At 42.5% G+C, this 24,770-nt stretch overlaps 1 protein-coding gene across 1 annotated transcript in view; it reads left to right on the forward strand.

Moving 5' to 3' along the window:
• ITPR1 (inositol 1,4,5-trisphosphate receptor type 1) overlaps positions 1–24,770 on the forward strand; it is a 174,669-nt gene that overhangs the window by 8,952 nt on the left and 140,947 nt on the right. The window contains exons 2-3 of the mRNA XM_062008420.1: positions 10,649–10,756; positions 14,441–14,511. Of these exons, the coding sequence (XP_061864404.1) occupies positions 10,665–10,756; positions 14,441–14,511 (163 nt within the window). The 5' untranslated portion in view covers positions 10,649–10,664. The remainder of the gene's footprint in view (positions 1–10,648; positions 10,757–14,440; positions 14,512–24,770) is intronic.

Raw genomic sequence — 24,770 nt, forward strand, 5'->3', positions numbered from 1 at the left:
TAGAAAATGGTGTGCTGCTAGAAAGTTAAAGAAATGTAATGTTTCTGTCACAATGTGACCCTGGTATTAATCTGTTTTGTGTAAAAAATCTGCCTTGCAGTATGTTTCAAGTGAGTTTTTTTCTGTTTCTGAGATAGCACCATCACTGTTTCTGTTGCTTCAGTAGCCTTGGAGCCTTTTTTCTGCCTCTTTTTTTGATATGTACGTGATTAGTACAGAATAGAGTTACAAGCCATGAGCAGTTTCATATAGTAGCCTATGCTGCGTACAGACAGATACTGCTTTGGTGGGTGCTGCAAAGGGGAAGACTTGAAAAGCTGTCAGACAGTGTCTCTGGGCTATTAAGCCAGACCCTATCTGTGTCCATAGCTGTTCAGAATGATTCCTGTGCTCTTCTGCTCTGCATCTCCCAGAGGCTGCTGCTGGAGGCAGGATGCCAAACAGCACAAGCTTTGATCTGGCTCAATACTTCTGATTTCTGCTCCCAACGGATGCCACAAGAGCACGACAACAATTACTGCCTGGTTCTCTGTCTTGGCACAGATGGGCAGTGGCTGGGTATGGTGGCAGAATCCTCTTTTCAGAGCGCTGCAACTGCTCATTAGATTGGCAGAGGCAACCACAGGAAGCGTGTGTTATTCTGTACCTGTTGAGAAAGTACATTTTCAAGTCTTTGTAGCAGGTGTGTTTTATCCCTTTGGGGGGAAAAAATTAGGATACAATGCAATCTGCAGGAACTGTAATGCAAACGAGGAAAGCTGCAAAATCCATCTGTGGATTCTGAACCATGAAGTTTCATTTTCATAGTTGTGGTTTTGGTTAAGCCTATCAAAACTCAGATCAGAACTTAATTTTCCTTCAGTGTTATACGGAGAATAAAATGTCACTTGAGATCTGAGCAAGTTAACCCTCTAAAGAGAAAAATGTGTTAGAAACGTGCATGGAAGTGTGTGTTATTTTGTTGATTGATGGCTTGTGGCAATGTAACTGCATCCTCACATGCCAGAACGCCAGCACGAGGAGTGCTGCGCCAAGCCGAGTGTGTTCAGATCTCACTGATCATTCGGCTGAACACGTTATTGAAGGACGGTGCAGGGCTCTGAGAAAACAGAATGGCAAGTGAAACAAATTCCTGGGTTGGGATATTACAGAATGCTTCTGCTTTTGGAGTAGTCTTCTACTAAGCTGTAAGGAAAGAGGCTTGGATGCTGGACCCAAGTGTCATGATATACACAGACGGTTCATTCTGTGCTCATCCCTGCCACGTGCGTGATGCCTGCAGTCAGAAGATGGTGGTCTCCATACAGAGACATGTAAGAAATTTTTGATCACAGTAGGCCAAAAAATGGCTGCTGCCAAAAGACTGTAGCTTTTCTTTTTTAATGGGAATTGTTTAGTAGCAGTTCAGTATGAAACCTTTAGAAACTTTTCTTTTGCACTTTGGCCCATCCAATCTACTATTTCAGAAATCTGCCAAGAGGTTCTGCAGAAGGAAAGTGTTGCTTGGAGTCCAAGTCTGTCCTGTGTGCGTGCCACAGAAAGAGGAGATTCATGGACACAAGGGTGGATGCACACTGGAATTGGCTGATGATGCTTACTTTAAAGGGTTAATTGAAACTTACCTTTTGATGAAAATAACTGCAATCTTTGGCCACTTCTCTGTAAGGGTTACAGAGATTCAGTTGCTAATGTTCTTTATGAGGTAAGATGGGTGCATCTTTGCTTGAGAAGGAAGACTTGTGCTTACATTCTGGAAACTTACTGTTGGGGACCCAGTAGGTACAAGTCAGCCTGGGAACTGGAGCATTGATCTGTAAATGAGCCCAGCCCAGCAGGTTTTTTTAGATCAGCAGGGCTCAAAGTAGGTCCCCTGGCCACCAATGGTTCTCCACATGTGCTAATCATGTGCTGGTAGTGGCTCCTCCTCTTCAGCTGCTTGTCACAGGCACTTGGGTTCTTGTCTGCAGACCTGGGTGCCTGCTGAGGTGTCTAGGAGGGAAGAGCAGTGAGCTTACCCTTGTAAGGATTGCTGCATCTGGAAGACAAGAGAAGACTTTACAAGCCTTCAATAGGAGAGACTTGCAAGGGGAAGAAAAGCGCTACCCTGCCCGCCCGTGGGAACCCAAGGCTACCAAGAGGCATCCAGCAAAGCCCAGCCGTGGAAAACGACACGAGTGCCAGCATGGAGGAGAGAGAGCCCCCGCCAAGGTGCAGTACTGGCAAAAGGAGAAAGGGGTGTAGGACATGGGAAGGGTGAAAGCGTTGGGCAAGTAGGATCAGAGAGAGATGAGTGGATGCAGGCTGGTGAGGTGGACAGACAGAAGGAAAGTGCTTTGGTAAATTTCAGGAGTATTCCATTTACTGAAGTGAGTGTATCCTGTGAGGAAGGAAGCTCGGTGGTGTGATGGTGAGGAGTGGGACTGTAGGAGACAGCCTGCTGTGTGGTGAAGCCTCGGTATTTATATGGCCATGCAAAATGAAATTTGACTGTTCTGTACCTTCCTCTTCCCTGGCCATTTTTCTTCCTTGGCCAAACTCCAGTTAGTGTTCTAAACCAAGCTTGCTCTCTTTCCCCATGACATTGGTTGCCCTGGTTCTTTTGGCATGTTCCAACTCTCTCCTTCTAATACAAATGTGCTGGAAAACATTATGTGCTTGTAGGGGCCTCAGCCAGAGGCTGACGTCTAAGTTGCCTTCTCCCATCAGGGCTAGAGCCAGTAAGTATCAACTTCAGTAAGTATCAACTTCAGTAAATACTTCTTACTTTTAATGGGATTAAAAAGATGCTGTCAGGTCATACTTTGTTTGAAACACAAAATGATTTTTCCCCCCTGACAGTGTGTCTCTAATAGCTTTCCTTTCTCCAGCTTTCTGCAGCTGCCCGTCGATAGGATCCGTCAGTTGCGGTTGTCACGTCACTGATGGCTGCTGTAGGAGATATTGCTGTCAAAGTGTGACTTCTGTGTTGTTATGAGTGTGTCACTCTCGACCTGAATTGTCTGTAACTAGCTTGTCTCGTTGCACTGGACAGAAAGGAAAGGCAGGTGCTCTTTTGGAGGAGAAGAGGATGTTGTGCATTTTGCTTTTCTGTATTGAGAACTTAAACCTCATCAGTTAAAAAATGAGTTACTTCATCTCTCTCTCCCTGACTTATTTCACCTAGGAAATGATGAAATAGTAACATCTGAATAACTTTGTCACTGATGTGCTTAAAACAAAATCAACTTTTATTTATCTGTGGAGTGGCAAATAGTATCAATAGAGCATGATTAACTTGGCCATCATCTCGCTGTATGAATTCACACGCCTCTTCCAACTTTCTCAAGAAAAGGGAGAAAACATATGCTTGATTAGAAGTGCAATGAGATTGAGTTTCCTCCTGGGAAAAGAGGGGCAGTGCAGATGGGAGGATGGAAATTCAGGAGACCTGGATTCAGATCTGGGCTCTGCATCTGACCTGCTCTGTGTCCTTGAGAAAGTCCCAGCACTGTGCTGCTCCCTCCTGCCCATCTTCCACACCCGCCATCTTGCCTGTTCAGCTGCAAACTATAGAAAAATGTGCTGCTTTAGAAGTGTTGGGAGGAAAAAAGACTTCCTCTGAGAGAGTGCATTTCTCCTCTTTAATCTAACGGTTCATCAAATGACAATTGGTCGACAGATAGCAGCTCCTGGACATGAAAAGCTGCAGCGAGACGTAAAACAAGATCATGTGGTAGATAAACATACCATGCTGATGTGTGATCTCTTAAATGTAACTGTGTGTGCAAAACATGGGCAGTTCTGGACCCTCTCAAACCCTAACACCGTCCCTGAGCTGCCTCCTGCTGCAAGAGGACAAGGATCCCAGCAGTCGAGATGGCATGGCTGTGGGTCTCCTCTGCCTTTGTTCTTTTCCCTGTGCTACCAGCAGTGTTGGTGGCTGAGAAACTGCAGGCTTTTGCTCTGCTACTGACTTGGTGCTTAGCTGGGGACTGGAGGCACTTCCCTGTGATGACCCAGTCGATGCATGGCACTTAGCCAAGCTGCCTGTGCTCTGCTACCCAAATTCCATCGTACTTCTCTTTCCCTGGTGTGTGCAAAGAGCTCATTTTTGATTTGCTAAATCAGAAGCTTTGCAGATGACAGTGCTTTGTCCCACAGCCCCAGAAGAGTGATTATTCACTAGATGATCTTTTAAATAGAGGACTTCCTCCTTGCTTTGGCTCTTGGGATTCTTACGGGTCTTGCTTGGATCCCTCGGGGAGGAAACCTTACTTTTTAAATTGAAATAAGAATGAGAAACATCAGATTTTGGGGTGAGTTTTTAAAAGGTTAGCTGAAAAAAAATCCTTTGAGAAGCGTTAGCTAGGAGAAACGCTGGATCAAGACAATGGGCCAAGTAATCTTGTTGTAAAGCTTGGATTTACAGGATTGTTGAAGTGCTGAACTTTCACTTCAATTGAGGCAGTCATAGTCTGAGTGCATTTAAAGCATGTTAGCTTGCTTGGCCTGATTTACAAACACTGAGGACCCAGTTTCGTTAGATTCAAACACACTGACTTAACTGTTCTTATGATCAGTTGATCAAGTCTTGATGTGATGTTACCGATATCTGTCGTTTATGAAAAGCTCTTCACATACATGTCAATAGTTATATCACTAAGCAGTCCCTTGTTTGCTTTTTTGTTGCCTCTCTATTCTTAAACTCTGGTCTTTTTTTTCTATTAAAAAAAATGAGGCACAATTAAACAGTTTCCTGTCTGCAGGAATGAAACTGAAGTAGTTAAGAATGATGAGATTCTGTTCTTACCTAAACAACTTCAGTAGTGAAAAAGGATAAAGTGCTGCTACAATTTTCTTAATGGTACGTATGCAATTGGCAGTCTCTATCTAATTGAGCACTAAACCACAGTGAAAATATGATAATAGGGAACTGAATACATCATGCAACTGCAAGGCACGGCAAGGAGCTATTTTGCTCAGAATAAACATCATTAGAACCATCTTAAAAAGATGAAGTAATTTGTATCCCAGTTGCTGGAAATCAAACCATCGGCAGTGAGACAAACTTGGTCTCGTTTGTTTTACAAATAGGGTTTGGAGTCAGAGGTTAAAGAACTAAAATCCCACACAAAGCAGACACGTGAGACATGGTATCCACAAAATAGCTTCATATGCTTTGAAAAGCCTTTAAGCGTTAAATTACTTGAGATGAGGAGTAGCAAACTGTGGAAATCTTGCTACAGACAGTAAGGAGGGACTTCAAAAGGGGCCTTGACTCTGCTATTCAAGGAAAGCAAACTTTCAGCATTGCTTTGAGGCCTGTTTTTTCTAACCTAGCATCAAGATCTAGATGAGTGATAGGAGAAATGAGTGTGAAATGTTTACAAAGCAACTGCATTTCAAAAACAGTCCTCAGAAAGCCGCTGGCTGGTTATTTGATCCCTAACAGGCAGTGTGATTTCAAAGCATTTTCACTGTTAATTCTGCTTTAACTGCCATTATGAATTGTGTTTTCATGAGAAAATGAAGTGTCTCCGAGTGTAATTTCAGTGGCTAGATCAAACTTACACAGGCTTATTCAAGGCCATCAGGCTAAGCATATGATCTGCTTGTGCCCTAAAATATGACTCGAGTCCTTTTAGTCTCCCTGAAAGCCAATGGAAGCACTTATGAGAGGGGCCTCACCTGAGCTGAGAGAGGAACAGTGGTGCCAGTGGTGAAGGGCTTCATAGAAAACCGCTGTCCAAGTGCTTAGTTTGTATTTCAAGATTGATTCTTTTCATTGCTTTGGCTTTATGAGTGCAGCTTGTGTTGAGGAAATGAACGAGAGAACCTAGAAGCAGGACAACAATAACAAATGAGTCCTGTAATTGTGACACTTTCTCCTCAGTCACAAGACCAAACTTACAGTCTTGTGATAGAGATTTGTGTTCACCAGAGCAATAGGGTAAAGGCAGGTCCTAAAACTCTGGAGGCAAATAGTAAGTTTTGCTGGGTTGAACTCAGTGCCTGGGTTTAGCCACTGCCTGTTCAGATCCAGTCCCCTAGAGCAGAGCTGTTGATTGGCAGAGCGTCTGGTACAGCAGTACCGTGCAGTGCACGTGAGATTCAGCGGCTTTCTGTATTATTTTGACGGGGAGTAACTACTTAAACAGACACTTAGTTTTGTTTTCCTGTGCAGAGAAATGATATGGGAGAAGTATTTAAAGACACACTGATTTTTCTATAGATAGCATACATGAGGAAGTCATCACCAATATAACTTTTAAAAATACAACCTCTTAAGGCTTAAAAAATACTCCAGCGTGTGTTCATCTTCCAGGTATTTTTTGATGTTGATGGGTAGATACGATCTCCTCCTCAATGTACAGTCCATTTCTAGTTCACATTTCATTTCTTGTTTTAAAAATTGCCTGTCTCTGTTAAAATTAGAGTTTCAGCTTAGTGGGAAAAGAACATTATTCAGTAACTTGTGTTGCTGCTGTTGCTATTGCTGCTGCCTTGCAATACTTGTTTGGAGAAGCCCAACTCACTTATGCTCATTTGTATGCTAGTACTGCCACACTGCAATCATTTTCTTATCAGAATACTTCATCTTTGATTTTTTTCAAGTAAGTTTGCCTAGAAGGAATCTTTTTTTCTCTCTGTGTTGGGAGAGGACGTCAATGCTCCACGTCAGGGCTGGAACATGATGGGTTTCTTGGAGGACTCCCTTCTCTTGTGTGGTTGTGAGAATACCATTAAAACTGGGATTGTGCACAGCAATAACTGCAAGTGTCCTCTTAGGGCTTTCCCCTTCTCTAGGATTAATCAATTTTTCTTGGCACTGGCATATCTGCAGAGTAATGGCTGTATTTGTGTACAGAGCACAGGTGCTTTTTGAGCAGCGTGATTGTGCTTTTAACCTTAAGAGCCAGGTACTGAGCCTACTGCCTTGTGCTTCCATGGGGCTTCTGATGGTCTCTGTGGTCAATGCAGTGTGGGAAGGGAAGCATCACCTCACCAGACAAGGAGACGCACACACAGATACTTTGGTTGACGTGTCTGGGAGGGAACTTGTTCTCTTTAGTCCCTGTGGTCAGCCTATGCTGTGAACTTGGAACAAATATGTCAAGGCTGACTGATTTAGTGCCTCAGCTTCTGTGTCCTCCAGCTGAGGATTTCTGTGGAGGTCTGATTTGAGGAGGATGAGGACGGTCAGTTGATATTGACAGAGCTGTTTTAAAAAGGTTTCTGAACTGATACCTGGAAGCTTTGCTGTTTTATCTCAGCTCAGTTGTCCTTTTCATCAAAGGCAGAAAATATTCAGTTAGTGGTGGCTGATCGTTTAGTGCAAAGAGTTGATCAATTAGTGTTATAATTCTGTTAGGTGTCACGAGTCCCTTGTGAGCAGACCATGAAAGCAGCTTTGAAGTAAGCTAAATCAGTTTAGATATTATTTTCTTTCCTTGTAAATCTTGACTATAAGGAGGCCAGTTGGGTCGTTTAGTCCCTCCATCTGCCAGTTCGGCGTGTTCCTCAGCACTGGCCAACCTCAGAAACAGCTCGTTTAAAGATAAGTGTCAAGTGGACTGACTTTTGATGTTCGGTTATGAAAGAACGTAATAGGTGTATGTGGACAGTGTTCATCAAACCAGTTTTGACTGTGGGTAAGCCTTAGGGTGAACAGGTATTAGTAAGATACTAAATCTTTCCAAGACTCTACTTGGAATTGGCAGTGTGCTTGATGACAGCAGTGAAGGGACGCTCCATCCGAGCTTCTCCTGTTCCTTGGAGTTAAAACCAGTTACAACAGCATTCAAAGAGACTACAAGAAAAGGCTGAGCGAGGATTTAGGTGCTAAATACTGCATGCTTAAGGAAAGGCTTTAAAAATAAGATTATTGTAGCCATATCAACCCTTTATAGATCTTACCTCCAGCCAGGCTGGTGACCAGCAGGAAGCATGAGGAGCATGGCTCTCGTTTGGGAAGCGGAGAGGATGGGTTTGGCAGTGCCACAGACCGCCTGCACCCTGTGGTGTGCAGCAGCAGCACCTGACTCTGTGGTGATGGCTTTGCAAGCTTGCCCAGAACATTTTCAAAAGGATCTGCTGAACAGACTGGCAATGAAATTCAGTCATGCCATGTATCTGAACTGCTTCCAGGCTTAAAACCACCTTTGTTGTCCATAACTGTATGATGGTTATTGGACCAGTTGCTCAGCATTAATTGAAGTGTCAATAAATTGCAAAGGGCTTATTTTAGGGGTTACACTAACATGGTATAGAATGTGATATGTTGGGGCTGCAATATCATGGCATATGCCGTGGTATGTTGGGATCCTCCTGCCCATGGTATATTCTATGATCTTCTTTAGTAAAGAAGATACGAGAAAATTGAGGTCACAGTCTGGAAAGTAACACAGACATTTGATTGGCCTGGTTGTGGTCAATGGTCTGAGATGTTTTTCTTTTGCCAAGAAAAAATTCTTCCATTAAAGAGAAGTCAGTAATTTTGACCTTCACATTCTCTTGGGATGAGCTGTGGTGAATGTCTGTCTCTTCTGAAGGAGAAATGGTTCAGTCCAGTAAAGCAATCCCCCTCACACCCTGAATGGAATGCCTTAAATGCAGTTCTTAAAAGGGCTCATTGGGAAGTCTCTACATGTCTTATTGATTTAGATACCTTTTGCCTTGGGCTGTTTTAATTTAGACCTGAGCTTCATTTTGAGGGCTTAAAAATTTTTGGCGTGACATTGATAGTTAACATGCAAGTCAGGCAATGAGAAACAACGTATTTCTAGTGATGCTAATTCAGTCACTCAGCATATTTCTGTATGTTTGGTGGCATATCTCCTAAAATAGGTAGTGATGTTTTTCTGTCCACTTCTCAAGAGAGAATGAGGACGAACTGGGTAACATATGCAGTGGCTGAAGGACTTGGCATGAAACAAGCAACCAGAGGCCAAATGGTTTGCTTCTACATGCACACAGATTGGATTTTGGAGCACCTGAGACCCTGCATTTGAACTTGACCTGTTTTCTTTCATTTTTCTTAAATTTGCCTTTAATTGTACAGATGACACAGGGATTTACAGGTGTGGGAATGTCAGTAGTGTGCTTTGGCTTGGGAGTAATTAAAATTGTTATTGTTACTGTTGCCACTTCCACCACTTTTGGGGGGGAGGCAGTGGGAGGGGGATAGCTGTTTGCAGCTTTCTAGAAGAAAAGCATGACTTCAGGTTGTTGCTTGTACCTTCACATCTGCAGTGATCAATGTCAGCTTTGAAATCTCCATGAATCTGTCCTTGTTGAGCTCCAGCCTTGCTTAACAAACTTGATCCTTACACGTTTGGTAAACAAGATAACATTGAGTGAAAGGGAATATTTATCCCCTGTACAATGTCAGGGCTGTGCTCTATAATAAGCATAATTTCCTGCTGCTTAGTTCTCTTGGTGGTAGACCATGTAAAACTGATTTGGGTGTGATGTTCGAGAGGGTGAAGGTGTTTTCAACTATTTTCCCTTAAATCTGTGAGTCTGACCCTTGGGCAGTGTTCACTGGCAGGGTTGCCTTCTAGAGCAAGTAAGTTGCCTGTGAGGAGGAGCAGCCTGGAAGACTTAAGTTGGTGCCAGTTGTTTGAAACCTCAAGCATAGAAATCTATTTCAGCGTTTTGAACTTGGTGATCAAAAAGCATGGCTTAGGAGCAGCTCCAAGAAACCAGTACATGGCCTTGGAAAAGATGTCTTTGAAATCTACTGAGTTGGACGTCATCTTATCCAGGCTCATTTTGTTTGTCTCTGTTGCTGTGACAGAAACTTGCTTTTCTGTATTTATTGAAATGACAGGTCCTGTATCATTTGGTGCAGGATTGGGGGCTTCAAGGAAAGAAGGATAGTTATTAATGCTGTGAAAGTTAATAGCACTAAATGTCTGTGTCTCATCGTGTGTTACACTTAGGCAATCTGTTTTAAAACCAGGATTGAATCTTCCTGCTTTGGCAGGGATTTGACTTCTGGATACATACAGAGCTTAAGGTATTTGACTCTAACCTTGATATTTTCACATGTGGAGTCTGCTGTCAGGCACATCAGTGGGTCTTCACCTAATGCTGTCTTTGGGACTGCAGCTGTGAGTGAGTGGGTACCTGAGTTGAAATATTGATGTGACCAAAAAATACTGACGTGATTCATGTCCACACTTGATAAGTCCCATGAGCACCACTCCAGAGGACCTATAAAACATGCTGAAACCTACCTTTGATTCTGGCAAAGTATCTGTCAAAGAAAAATATGTTGTGATTTAGGTGGTACAAATAATGTGTCTTAAACTGAGGCAGCGCACTCTTTTTTTCCCCCTTTTCCTCTCGCAGATGGGATGAGATGGGTCGTTGTGCCTGGACTGAAAAGGCTGTGAGCATCTACTGGGACAAATACAGCTACCCTAAACCAATCCCACACCAAATGAGATGCCAGTAGCTGCTTGGTTTTTTCCTAGTTTATTTTTCTAAGTGAGCATTTTGACACGCTGTGTTTTCTTTGATACCTGAAGTTCCAGTGGAAGAACTTGTTCAGTTTTTCAAGCAAATGAACAAATAAAACCAAAGGGTTCTGTTGTTGTAACCTCCAGTAGCTTACAACGAGAAACTGCCTGATAAATAGTAACACTGTGCTTTATTCTTCTAGGGGCAGTAAGCCAGAGATGACTGACAAGATGTCGAGCTTCCTTCATATTGGAGATATTTGTTCTCTCTATGCAGAGGGCTCAACAAATGGATTTATTAGCACTTTGGGGTAAGAGCAGCTGTTCTTTTGTACTAAAAACATACATAAGAAGGACTAGCAGAACTCAGCTAGCTATCCTGACTCCAAGGAAATACTAGGTAAAGCGAGGCAGCTTTATGTACAGAATTGGCCCTAAACTGAAAAATGATCTAAAGTGAACATGACAAACTAGATGTCAGGAGGATGGAGAGCATATTGATGGTTACAGTGTCATTTTGATGTCCTTGGTGGGGAGAAAGAAGCTTATCAAGTAAAGATGTGGGTAGAGGGAATGAGCACAAGCAAATGATTTTCATGTTGTTGTCTGTCCCGTGTCCATCCGTGTGTCCCGTCCTGTCCCTCCCTGCCCCCCAAGTCAGGAGTGAGTAGAGCCCAGTGCAATCTGCAGATTGGAAAAAAGGATGTAGCACAGGCAATGTAAGTAGTTTAAAATAATAAGAAGAAAGAAACTCCAAGCTGAACTGATTGTGTACCACTACCTTACCCTATGGCTAGTTTTGTCTTACAATATTTGAGGCTTCTCATACAAACAAACCCATCCTTCTCCAGTCAAAGGAGAACATGCTTTGAATCTTCAGCTCTGCCAACAGCCAGCACACAGGGCTGTGGTGGCAGCTGTGCCTTGCCAATTCTTGCCCCCGGCTCTTGCCCACAGAGTTGCTTTGCACTGTCTTCTGCAAAGACGTCAGAGTAGGTGCTCTGTAGGAGAGTGCCTCTTCAGCAGTAAGAAGTGTATGGTGCTTCATTAAACTAAAAGTAGCTCTTCACATAGGAAGAGTTTGCAGAGAAGAGCTGTGGAATTGAAATCCTCTGATGAGTTAAAGGGTATGCTCAACTGCTGCTGAGGAGAAATCCTGCTGAACATCAGAAGCTGGCAGAGGAGCTGTGTACTGATTTGGAAGACCTTGCAGGGGGCTGGATGAGAAGCTCAGAGAGCACATCTGCCACCTTGTTTCAAAGTAGTGAGACATTAGAGGGAGGGAAATAGAACGCATGACACATTGCTGTGGTACTTCAATACTGAATGAGTAGCAAAGAAGCAACCAGGAAGCTTGACGATATGGTGAGTGGGCACACACACAACATGCTCTTTCTCATTTCCAGTAGCCGTAAGGGCCTCAGGGTGGGTACAGTGACAGCAAAATTTTTGATGCCTACAATCCAGATGCATCTGATAAATGGAGCTCCCAAGCAGGGTACAAAGACAGCATCCTGGTAAGTCTCTCGGCAGGAAACGATGGGCTGGAATCTCATCTGAGTGAATCCAAACTAACTTGTAGGTTTAGTCCTCTAGCTATTAGGATTCTGGAAAATAAGGGGGCAGAGAAGGAAGCAGACACTGAAGATGCACCATGATCTATTATAGGAAAGAGAAGAAAATATGGGATGCTGCCAGAAGGGAAAGAAGGTATGATAAAAGCAAGGGCTGTAGTAAGTAGGGCTGGTCGAATAGTATTTGGCAAATGTATTTGACAAATTTCCCAGGTACTCGTCAAATATGACACGTACACTGTGCAGTACCCGATCAGCCGTGTACCTGGCCAAATACTATCTGCTGAACACTGGCAACATGAATCTGGCAATACTATACATTTGGCTATTTTTTTTCTTCCTAGTGTTGAAGCAAGTTTGGCAGTAAATAACTCCAGAACAAACAGAAAGTTGTTATGTTTAATCCCGTACAGTGCATGATGAACATTATGCGGTGGCTGTGGCTTTTGATGGCATTGCTGAGCAGATATTTTTCACCATGGGTAGTCCTCTTAGATGTTACAGGCCCTAAGCACGTGTCTTTTCTAGGCTTGATGAGATGTTCTCATGGCAGGTCTAAAGATCCCTCAGTGTTTCAAGCATCCTCTTTGATTTGATGAGTACTGCTTTAAGGTAACTGCATTATATCATGGCCACACATCTTCTGAGCCTGATTTAAGCCAGAAATCCCAATTGCTATGTGAAACATGAAATGCATTATCATCTTAATAAGCCTTCATAATCAAATTAGTTTGGTCCCATATTTAATTTAGTCTTTGTCCTGGAGAAAATTGAAGAAGCAAAGGAAAGACTCAGTGTAATTGTGCTCTATACCATGTGGAGTTTTGACAGTCTTATGTCATAACGATGTGTAATGACTTGTTCATGTGGTTAAAGAAGGTTGAGAAAGATACCACTATACATTCTAATGTTGTCCTAAATCTTTGAAGAGCGTTCCTATTAATATTCCAATGACATGACTGTTGCTTAATCAGGACCTAACTCTTGCTGTTTCCCAAACTCAGTGCTGTCATCATTATGATTACTGGTGTACAATGTATCCTCTTTTGTGTTTTTCACCCTGTAAATTTTTGTAGTTTGGGAAATTCCTCTTTCAATTGAACCTCAGGGTGAGAGGGATATATTGCATCAAGATTATCTCTGTGTGGGATGATCGGAGTAACCCATTTGACTTGATATTTTTTGGCCCTTTGTGCACTAGAAGCAGATGCTTCAGTCAGCACAAATACTAATATTACTCTTCTTGTTGGAGCACATATATGTATATGTAAGACTGAATAGGGAGAAAATCCATGGGGAAAAAGCAATTTACTCTGAATGTTTGCATATGCAAATTTTAGATGCATAGAACTGTTGAGTCAACTTAATCTCTCTGATCTCTTAATTTTTATGCACCTCATTATTTTCTGTAATTGTTGTCTCAAGATGCTCCCTGCATGTAACCAGCCTCTGCAAGGAACAACTCTCATATTCTAGGTCTCAATCTTTACCAAGTTGATTCTGCATGAGAATGGACATCTGAAACCTTTAAGACCTTGGAGTTTTACTTTCTACTGCTGTGTAGAAAGCCTCTTTGACAGATTGGTTTTAAGGCACCAAATGGAGTTATCTAGGATCAAATCAGAAACTGCCAAGTGTTTGGTCACAATTGGGAAATAGTCTTTGTTAGAAGCACACCTCTGTGTTGATCCAAAGCATGGTGGGGCAGGCCACTGGTGGCAAGTTTGTAAACTCACCTTCTTTACTCTGTGGGGTTGGAAATGACCCTGTGGGGTCTGGGCCAATGTGTATTCACAGGAAGCTCTGTCACTATTGGAATCTCTTTAGTTCACTTGCCCAAGTCACCTCCTTCCTGGTAGAACAAGAGGAGGTCAGTTCAATCCTTTGACTTACCCTGTGTTTATGACTGATGAGCAGGAGGGTATATTGATGCCTTTCCTTTCACTTGAGAGTCATTTTTTATTGTTGCAGTTACTGTTTCTGCCTTTAGCACTTCAGGGATCATAGGGTTGGGGTCCAGTTTGCAGTCATATTTTCCTGTTGCCTGCCTTTCATATAAACCACCTTTGCAACGTTATTCAAATCTGTCCAAGAGGCAATAACTGTTCTAAGGCTGTCTCTCACCTAACTAGAATATGGGCTGTTCTGTCTGCACCTCAAGGAGGGGACATAAAGACGATGCAGTGTGGAGGAGCAATGACTGACTTATTGTCCCACCTGTCCAGGAGCATAGCTCTGGGCAACACTAAAAATTAGCTGCATGCTTCTTAGAAAGATTTGGCATAAGTTGGCACTTGGGGAATGTTTTCTGCTGAAGTGGCCACTCAGTAAAACACTGAGTAAATGATTTTGTTCTTGCTAACGAGGATGTAAGCAATTGCAGGGGAAGAGAATGTCACTTTACTTCTCATTTCTTTGCAGCCTTGTGGATGATCGGTGTGTTGTACAGCCAGAAGCAGGTGATCTTAACAACCCACCCAAAAAATTCAGAGGTAAGTTTATTAGCTTATTACCCTTCTGGATAGAAGAAATCCTTCCTCTTGTGCAGCTATGTATAACTGATTTGACCTTCATGCTTTCTGTAGAATATTTTAGTGTCATCTTCTTCCATGATAGGCAACTCATGAGGAGGGGTGAAATATATTTGTGAACTTCTGTGTGAAATGAGATGTGGGGCTTAAAAAGAATGGTTTCCAAGAGGGCAGAGACAGGGTTGCCAAACAAGGTTGGCTTTCAGATCTGTCCAGATGCACAGGAACGCCGTAAGTTACTTTTCTTTTTCTCCATGCTACCAGACATGCCATGGAGTTACCCAGTCCCAAGCCAATGTCAGAGAAGAGGAAAAGCAGCAAATATTTGTAACAGCTATTGTTTGACCTCACTCGATATTGACTGCATTTGACTTTGTTTTCGTTCTGCCAGGAAACTTATGCTCAGTGATAAGAAATTAATGCCTATTTCTTGCACAGTTTGGCTAGAGGTGATTCATTTAAAAAAGTCAGCACTGGGAAGAGAAGCACTAACTGGGATTTTGTTTGGGAAAAAGCTCTCTGAGTTTTTTTACCCCTTAGTTGCATTCTTTTACCCAAAGGATAGCTCAGCCAAATAGCCTAAACATTTTACTTACCTTTTATTGCTGTTCTCAGATGTAGCAGCAACTACCTGTCCTGTTTCTTTGTTGGATTAATCTTGTTTCTTTGGTTGTGCTTTATCAGGGGCTCAGGATTACCATTATTCTGTTCAGGTTTGGCCAGAACTGCAGGTGATTGCTCATGACAATCATATACCTTCTGTACTACTGGTGTTATTTGCTGCTGTTTGGGTTTTTGAGCTTTGCCATGACATGAAGATATCTCATACAATGAAACTCATTTTTATTTTCATTTCATTTTATGTTTTATAATATTGCTGAAGTTTGAGTTCTTGTTGGTTTCTTTCCCTTTTTACTGGAAAAGTAAACAGCTGATAACTTCCCCAGGTTGCCTCTTCAGTATTTGAATTTTAGCATTCAGTGTTCAGCTCTCCAGAGAAGGAACAATGGTGTTACATGAAGTAGAGCCCTAACTCGAGGCATTTCTTGACGTTAAAATCATATGAAAGAATAAAGCCAGATTTGAGACTGCTGAGTGCAGAAGGAGGAGAGAGAAAAGAATGAGGAAAAAAGCAATTCTGCTAGCACAGTTTAGGAACTGCAAGTACAGGGAGACATTTGTCTGACATAAAACATTGTGGTTAGACATTGTAAATGTTCTCATATTACTTATAATTTATACATAGAGAAGAATGGTGTGAACCTTTTCCAACCTCTGTAGTTAATTCACTAAAGCTTTCACGTGGAAGTTTATACTTAATGGTAAATGGCAACAAACGTCATAAAACTTTAGCAGGCATTTCTGTTATTTATACACATACTTTATAACTGTACTCTAAGATAAAATGCTTTCCTTAATAAATATGTTCAGAAAAAGTAATAATGCAGTTTATCACGCCATCTTCAACACCAATGGAAAATAACCCCTCTCTGAGGAAACAAAAGCACCCAGAGGCTTGTGGCTTGCAAGGGCAAGGTCAGGAACTACGGCCATGTCTCTGCAATCTTATTTGTTGTTTTTATGACATCTTGCAAAAATACCTCCCTTGCAAATGGAACACAAGGTCTTCCCTAAGGTGCATTTATCCAAACAGCAGCCTTTACATCTGGGATATAAGGCGAGCGTGTGTATCTGGTGAATGTAATTCCATAGTCCCAATATTTAGTTTTGTTGTAATTGAGATCTAGCCTTGATTGCCTTGGGCAATGTCACAGGTACAGCAGATCACAGTAGCACGAGACACCTCTTGTACAGTAGCAGTCTGGAGTGGCAACCGATGTGGAAATGTTCCAGTATCCAGTAAGCTTTGTACATGGTACCCATGTTTGTTCAGTGCTTTCATGTAGTCCCTAGTGGTGATCACAGCTGATGGGATCTCTGCAGCTTGGGGCCTGAGAAGAAAGAGGCGTGATCTTGGTTTTAATTTGAAGAGGTACAACACACTGGCACTGAGAACTGAAACGGCTTCTGAAAAAGCTCAGTAGAGCAGCATCAAACTCAATCAACTGTTAGTGACTCACGTCACAGCTTTCCTCAGTACTGGAAGAACACCCCTGTGCTATCACCTGTTTAATACCTATACGAGCTGTGCCTTAAGGTGTCCAGTTGCAGGTCGATCAAATCCAAAGTCACCTTCTGGGTGTGTGACTGTGGCCAGTGCCTGAATGTGTGACTTTGTGGCCAGTCTTGAGGTAGTATCTGTAAGAATACAGATACTGAGGAGATCTGCCTTCTGTGGGCAGATGTAAAACAGTTGTAAATACAATTGTCATGCCTAATCGAAGTGCAGAGAGATCTCTGGAAGCAAGATTCACTGCTTTACATATGCATACATGACTCTAAGAACATTCAGTGTGAAGCTAAAGCATATATATCCAGTAGCAGAATCAATCCATCCAGCTTTTTTTTCTTAGCCATGGGTATATCAGGTTTTAGGAAGTCTTGTTGCCTAGGCTACACCTAATCAGTTGCATCTCATGGCATCAGCAAGGCCCTGGTCCTAGAGAGTGGTAATTTTTCTTTCTGCTCCACTTTAGACCCTTGAAACACAGCAGAGATGCTCTGCAGAGTGGTGCTGTGTGTGCACCATCCTTCTGGAGAGGGCCTCTCTATGCAAAAGGCAGTTGCCAGCAATACTTAGCTATGAGTATATGCTGTCACTAAATGCTGATAATCTGCTTGTGGTGTGAAAATAGTCCCTGCCTGAGGAATGTGTTTCTAAAAGCAAGCACTTGGTAGCTGAAACGGAGGTGGGTTTTGTGTGCTAGTAAGTCACTCCTTTTAAAAATGCTGGCTTCAAGTTGTCCTAGGGAAAGTTCAGTGAGGGAAGTTTGATGTGTGTTTGGATGAACTGGGTTGAGCAGAATGGTCTGCACAGGCATGACTGGAGTCTGTGATGGGAGTGACAGAGCCTTTCAGGCTGCTGGGAGGAAAATGTACAGAGGTCCCCTGAGGACATGTAAGCTTGCTTTGTTGACAAAAGTTGTGGAAAAAGTAGGCTGACAGATTAGTCTGGTGGTAGGGGAGCCCTGAAGGGGATGAAATGCAAGGGGAAGCTAAGAGTAAGATGGGAGAGAGTTCAGGTGGGGTTGGGATTGCTGTGTGGAAGTATAAATAAGGCATTGAAAACAATCAGAGGGGTAGTAGATGGAAAAAACTGAAGTGTTGAAGTTGGAAAGAACTCTCAAGGAAGGTATTAATCCAGCACCTTCAAAGTACTGTGAATGTTTGCCAGTAGTTATTTCACATATTAAATGCTGTCGTGCCTCTAGGTCCTCAAAACATTGGTTTGATCCCTTCAAGGTGTGAGGTCTGATTTTTATGTGTTCTCATCCTTTTTTCCATCCTGGTCAGAAGCAGATAGCACCTGCAGCCTAGTGCTTTGAGGTAGGATGGGAATTATCATCTGTGAGATTTCAATGGGCTTTTTTCTTCGTTCTGTTTTTGTGAGGGCACTGTAAATATGATGGTTTGGGTTTGGTTTGGTTTTTTTTTATGGTACAACGTTTCTTTGGCCCTTCATGTTTTCAGCTCCAACTAATTCAAAAGTCCTCTAAAACTGCTTTGCAAAACATTAAGACTTAAGAGTACATTCATGAGGGTGTTTCTTTTTAAAAATGTTAACATGAAAATTCTTGTGAAAGGGTATTTTATGTAACTGCTTTGGATAGAGTGTGTACAGAGGAGATTCCTGGAAAAAATCCTAGTTGTACAAGCCTCAACAAAAATAAAGTGTGTTGGTTCCTTGGTTATCTGCACTGCTTCAAACAAAAAAAAGGACGTTTAATGTGGTTTGTGAAGCTGGAATCGCTGCTCTAATGGCCATCTTGGAGTGTGACTCTGTATCTGAGCAGTGACTATAAATGAACACTCTTTTAATATGCATGGGTTTCTGTGGAAAGTATGAACTCCAGCTGACCCTCTAGCCAGGCTAAAAGCACCAGTGTTTCATCAGAAATCTTTTGTACTTAGTGCACAGAGAGGGATAAGTATTTTAGCAGATTCAAGTCAGACCTAGAGATACTGGTGAAGCTGAAGCAGAGCTCAGGTCCGATAATCCTGTGTTTAGGTATTGCTTCTGTGCTCTATTAGTCAGTTTGTATGGGCTTCTGCAGAGGTTTTGTGTTCATTTTGGGTTGAAATGTAGTGCTGTGCTAAGCCAAATGTGTTTGCTTAATGCAAGACACTGCTACTACACCAAAACAGACTGTCTGACAACCTTCTTGGGAAATTCCTTACAGCTCCTTAATGGGATGCAGATCTGTCTGCCTGAGATCCAGAGACTTTGCAATAGCTGCACGAGATGCAGGGGAAAGGGCACTTACTGGGTTAATTTGTCCAGCAGCTACCTCCTTCCAGAACATTGTTTTAGTAGTTGCTGGGCAACACTCTTTTTTTGGCAAGATGTTCAAGGAATGAACCCATATCTTAGACTTAAAATACCCTCATGGTGAGGCAGAAGATGAGTAGTTCAAATTCTGTTTGTTCTTCTGATCCTAATCCATACTGTGTGCTCTTTCTGAATGTTGCCTCCTCTAAGCATTGGGTCAGGCGTGGCTGGTGGTGTTGGGGGCAAGCACTGGGGGTCTCAGCTCTCGAACTACAAGTTCATCTTCAGTATAAGAAATGACCTGGACACTACAAAGAAGCTATAAATATATAACTACACACTCCAGTTCTTTTGATGGATTTGTCTGGGATTCATACTGTGCTCCTCACTGATGAAAGTCAGTACTCTTGTCCCCAACAGACATGTTTTTGAGGTGTGTGTTGTTCCTAGCTTTGCCAGTGGTGATCTGAAGCCTGTACACTGCTCCTCGCTTAACATGGAGGAAACCATATAATTTAAGCAGTGCTGATAGAGGCTGTCTTGTGTACATACAGGTTGATTTAGCCTTATTTAGCCCATGCAAACTTGTTTATAGTTTGGCATTAAAACTGAGATGAAGGGAACTTTCAGTTGAAGAGTCACATACATAGTTTTCACAAACACGTCAGAACACAAAAAACTAACACAAATACCCAGATCCCTCTGCCTGTTAGCTTTGGAAAAATACTAGCAGCATATAGAAGTGCACTTCCTAGGCAGCCAAGTCGTTCAGTACCATCTACTGTACTCATCAAGAAGAAGTTTTTGCTGCATACGCCTTCAGGTATCGCGTGTTGAGCTTCAGAGACGTGCATAGCCTCAAATCCTGCTGCTCTCCGTATGCTCTCCATGCACACATCTCCACATCTACTCTGAGGAAAGCAATTATAGCAGCTTAGATTGCTTTTTAAACTTTGATGTGAAATAGTCTGAATTGTATGACTTTCTGCATATATTAGATGAGCTCGAGTGGGTGTTCTGCAGAGTCGTGAGGGCATGTTCCTGGAGTGATGGTGAGAAGAAAAGGGGTGACAGACCCGGGCTGCATGGCCAAACTTAGACTCCTTTTTCTCTGTGAACATGGTGTTTCTAATTCTGATGAAACTCATGGAGTTCTAGAAAGATTTGTTTTGGAAGGAACGATAAAGGTCATCTAGTTCCAGCCCCATGGTATGGGCAAGGTCAGGTGCCATTGGACCAGGTTGCTGTATTTAAGTTAACATCAAAATATGCCTCTGTTTTCACTCTGATAACCATATAGTAGCAGTTAAAATAGCAGGACTTGTTTTTCTTGCAGGAGGCAGAACTTTTTAGAGTGCTTGAGTGCTAAGTTCAAAGCTTAGCACAGCGATCTTGAAGAGAAACATGTCACTTGAAAGTGATTCCTTCTCAGTTTTGAGATGTCCGAGACTGATTCAACTGTACACACTGAATACCACAAGTAGGAAGTGGGGCAAGAATAGTAAATCCCTATGTAATAAACTTCCCAGCTTTATAGACAAACATCTACATAAAAACTTCTTCTTAGCCCCTGTTCAAAAAGATTATCAGTACGATGGTTCAGGCTAAAATCAAAGGCAACTTCTGCATTGGTAGGATGGAAGAGAAAAACACCACAAATCCTGATGTCATGCTTGTGATCTGATGCTCTGGTGTTCTGCCCTCAATGTTTTGGTTAAAAAATGAAGCATTGGGGAAAAAGTCAAGGAAAAAACATCATTTTGTCTTGCTGGACTTTAGAGTTAAAAAATCTAAACTACATTTTCAGTGCTTTGGTGAGGAATCCTTTAGTATGATTCTCAGTATTTATAGAGCTGTACTAGAAAACAACTGCCAACTGCTAGTACGCATTTGAATTTGATGCCCTTTATAGGATGAAGAAATCCTGAGCACTGTCTCTAAAATGCGAATCCTGAGCCCACTGCATCCTACATACAAGCAGATGTTAGAGACAATTGTCACTGTGGCATTTAGGCATGTCAAAACACCTGACAAGTCAGAAGTGCTGTGTTCTCGTACAAATGAATGTGCTTTGTGTGTGCCCAAGCTTGTTAACCCTGGGGGAGAGGTGATGTACCACTGAGACCAGCACACCCAAGCCTCCTTCGTCTGTGCAGGACAGTTGACTGTGTACTCTGCCTTCTCTGCTAGCCTTTGGTGACTTCATGAACACCACACCTCCAGATGTCGTTAACCATGGGTTTTGTGATAGTGCCAGGCTTATCACTGGGAATTACTTGCTATATTAGCAAGCAAAGGAGATACTGGAGCTTTCCTGTTCTGAACACAGTTAGAGAGCTTATACTCTAACTTGTGTAGCTGCTCTGTGCTGAAATGTGTCTAAAAATACAGAAGTAGCCTGCATTGCTTTGAAATCCAATGGTGAACAGGTACAGGGATCGAAGTGAAGCTGTTTTTCTTGTCACAAAGTGACTTGGAAAGCTGTTTGTATTTAAGTTTCCACACCTATTGTAGTGTGGCTCCTTACTGGCCTATTAAGCAAAGACAGGTTTGTAATCCTGTTGGCACGTAGATGTGCTGAAGCACCAGGACATCCTGAACACATCCCAGCTCCATGATGTGCTTTGCTGAAACAATGCATAAATGACTGGGTAAGTAGTTACTGTTTTAAATGAGATGCTTTAGCTTGGTTTTTTTCTGCATCCTAGTGATGGGATACCACGACCCCATCACTCTCAAAGCTCTGTTCAACTTGATGTGAAAAACTCACCAGTGCTGAACCAGAGGGGAGGTGGGTCTGTTTGGATTAGAAGGCAGAGCCTGGGAAGGTGGGCTGGGTTGTGTTTGCATGCTGGTCTGTACTGAGAGTACTGTGGTCAAACAACTGTCTGCCAACTTCTAGTTTTAAAGGGCTTTCATCTGAGATATTTTGCATCTAGATGAAGCCAGAGCAAAGCCCCTTTGAAATAGGAAGTGGCCATTAATATGCATAACTGGAATGCTCTATAAAAACTGCAGTCTGTTGGTTGAGGTGCTGCAGAGGAGTGAGGGGACGTTTAATTGAACTCCTCGACTGAAGTCTTACGAAATCTGCACTTTGTCCATCCAAAAAATGTGGGGTTTAGTTCTGCACTGATGATACATTCCATGCAGGATGATGGGAAAGGCACTGGTGTGTAGTGACTGTGTCCTGAAAAATGAAGGAGTGAGCAGAGCGCTGGTTTGAATGTTCATTCTTTCTCAACGGCTCTCGTAGGGCTGAGCTTTTTCCTCTGTGGAAAGTTCAGGGTATTTCAGGTAAGACTGAGGAAGGGATTGCCAAAAAGCAGTGCTTAGCTATTAAGTAGAACAGTACTGTTAATAAACCTAGCCCCAACCTTGTAGACAAAAGAATACTGTGGCTTTGTTGCCATAGTTTCAGTGCAAAATCTGACCTTAGCTACAATAACATTCGGTTAGAAAGAACTAGCTAATCAGTTTTCTAAAATTAGTGTGATCCCTAGTACATAAGCCAGTATGAACAGGATATTTAATGAAATATTATACTTAGTCACAGGAGCCCAAGGGAGTGAAATGCCTTGATGAATTGTGGGGGTGGGGTGACATTGGTGCATATCTTTTAATATAGCAAAGTTATTAAAATTTGTGTCTTGCTTAATATTTAGGGTAGCTCAGCTGTTGTGTTCCGTGCACTCAATCTACTTTGTTCCATTTAAAAGCTCCAACTCTGCTCTGTAAGCTGGGAAGACTGAGATATTGGTGAGTCTCATCACTACTAAGTACTTCCAGAGGACCTTCAAATAAACTTCAGAGCCAGTGTTATGCTTTTTGTTAGTAGAGCCTGAGTGCTTTGCAGGTGAAGGAGGATGCAATATAGAAGGATGCAAATACTGAAGCAGGTGGATTGAGTCACGAAGCTTGTGGAAAAAGACTTGTTTATGAGAGAAGTCATCTCTCAGGTATTAGATAACTAGACATCTTCGGCTTTTCACTCGTTGTCTGAAGTGTAGAGAAACTTAAAGGAATTGATTCAGAGAGGCTGGTAAGTCAGGTCTGGCATGTAAATAGTGCCATCAGTGCAGAACACCTGACTGGAGAGTGCATTTCTTAGGCCTGAGGCTCACTGACTTAGCCTTGGGTGAGATGGTATCAAGCTGTGGTAACCTAGAGTCGAAGATTGTTTCCTGGCAATCTGGGAACTGTGATGAATTATCAAGTGTTCTTCTGTGCAAGTTGGTTGTCTGGGTATTAATATAAGAAAATGTAATCTGCCAGTTCAGGATGAGACACTAGGTGAGCTCTCTGTTATTAATTTCTGTTTGAAACTGGAGATCTCATCCAGTCTGCTGAGTGTTTCTGCCTGACTGAACTGTATTACCCACATCGTTTCCTTGAGTCACCAATATGCTGACTTTTTCTCACTCTGGGTCTTGAAGGGTAGCTTGCAGCTAAAGCAACTGAGCTGCCATCTCTGCAAGTGAGACAGGGGATGGTGCCAGTGAAGCACATCTTTGCTGGTGTATTGTTGGCAGCACTGAGCCGAGACCCTTTGTCACTCAGCTCTCCATCCCAACTTGTCTGCCTTATCACAGTTATGAGCAGTGTTCCCCTACTGCTTGGTGCTTGAGGGATACTAAAGACATGGGAAGATTATTTAGACAAGATGCTTCTAAAGCATCTGAGTGATGTTCACCAATTTGGTGGTAGCTTTTGTTACTTCTAGTAGCCAGAGTGATCTGCTGAAGAATTGTCACCTCTTCTGACAGTGCTTTGCAGTTAAGGTTAAAAGTGCCTGTAATTAGTCAACATCAACTGTGATTCACTTAAGTTTCCTAAGACCTAGTTTGGACTGTCCTGGATGTATAGAAGCCTAAACATTTGATGACAAGCACAGTGGAGTTCGAGTCAGGAAAACATTTTTCACCCTGAATGTGCTGCTGCTTGCATAGCCGAGCTGTCAAGCAGATGCTCTTGGCTCTCTGGGTTTTGCTTCTGCCACACATAGCTTATGATTCTGATACAGAACACAGTCATGGGAAGGTGTGATCCATGTTCTTGGATCTCCCAGTTCAGATTCAGATTAGCATTGTTGATGCTTCAGGGTTTCCATTTTTCTCCCTCCTAAAGCTCATTGCCCTCCCCAGGAAGCTGTAGGAAACCATTCCTTGCTTTTGCTTTGGCAGAGGTATGATCGATATTCTCAGGTGTTTTTCCCTTTACATTTTCATTTGGCCAGATTTGATTTCCTCTTCCCCTTTGCCTTGGTGTGATCACAAAGCGTTTCATTTCTCAGAGGGAGCAGGTCAGTGTGCTGTGACACCCCTGAGGATCTCACCTGTGTCGAACTCTTCAGAGAGTCTGTTCTTTAGAATCTCACTTCTCTGTTGTTTTCAGGACAGAGTGAACTCCTGAGCTGCTTGCAGTAGCAGCAAGTTGTACTAAAAGCTTAAGGTTTTTTTTACTTAACCTAAAAAATAAGGCTTTGAATTTTGAAAGACTCACAGTTCAAAAATGTTTTCAATTTGGGTTGTTTAGTTAGATAGCAAGAGAGAAATATGCCAAGTACCTGTACCAAGGAGGTGTCCAGGTGTCACATGGAAGTCGTCAGTGGAAGAGGAATGCAACGTGAACTCAGATGTGAAATGATTTCACTTCTTATTTTCTGGGTAGCCTGTTTTTCACTGAGCAAGAATTCAGCTAAAGCAGTATCATCTCCTCAGCTGTAAGCTCAGGTAAGTAATGCTCTAAGTACCTCTGTCTGAGAGCAGTCGGGAGAAAAACAGTGAGGCTGCCAGCATAGCCATAAAAATGTGCTGTTACGAAAGCCAGA

This window comes from Colius striatus, chromosome 15 (assembly GCF_028858725.1).
Source record: "Colius striatus isolate bColStr4 chromosome 15, bColStr4.1.hap1, whole genome shotgun sequence".
In the NCBI taxonomy this organism is placed as follows: domain Eukaryota; kingdom Metazoa; phylum Chordata; class Aves; order Coliiformes; family Coliidae; genus Colius; species Colius striatus.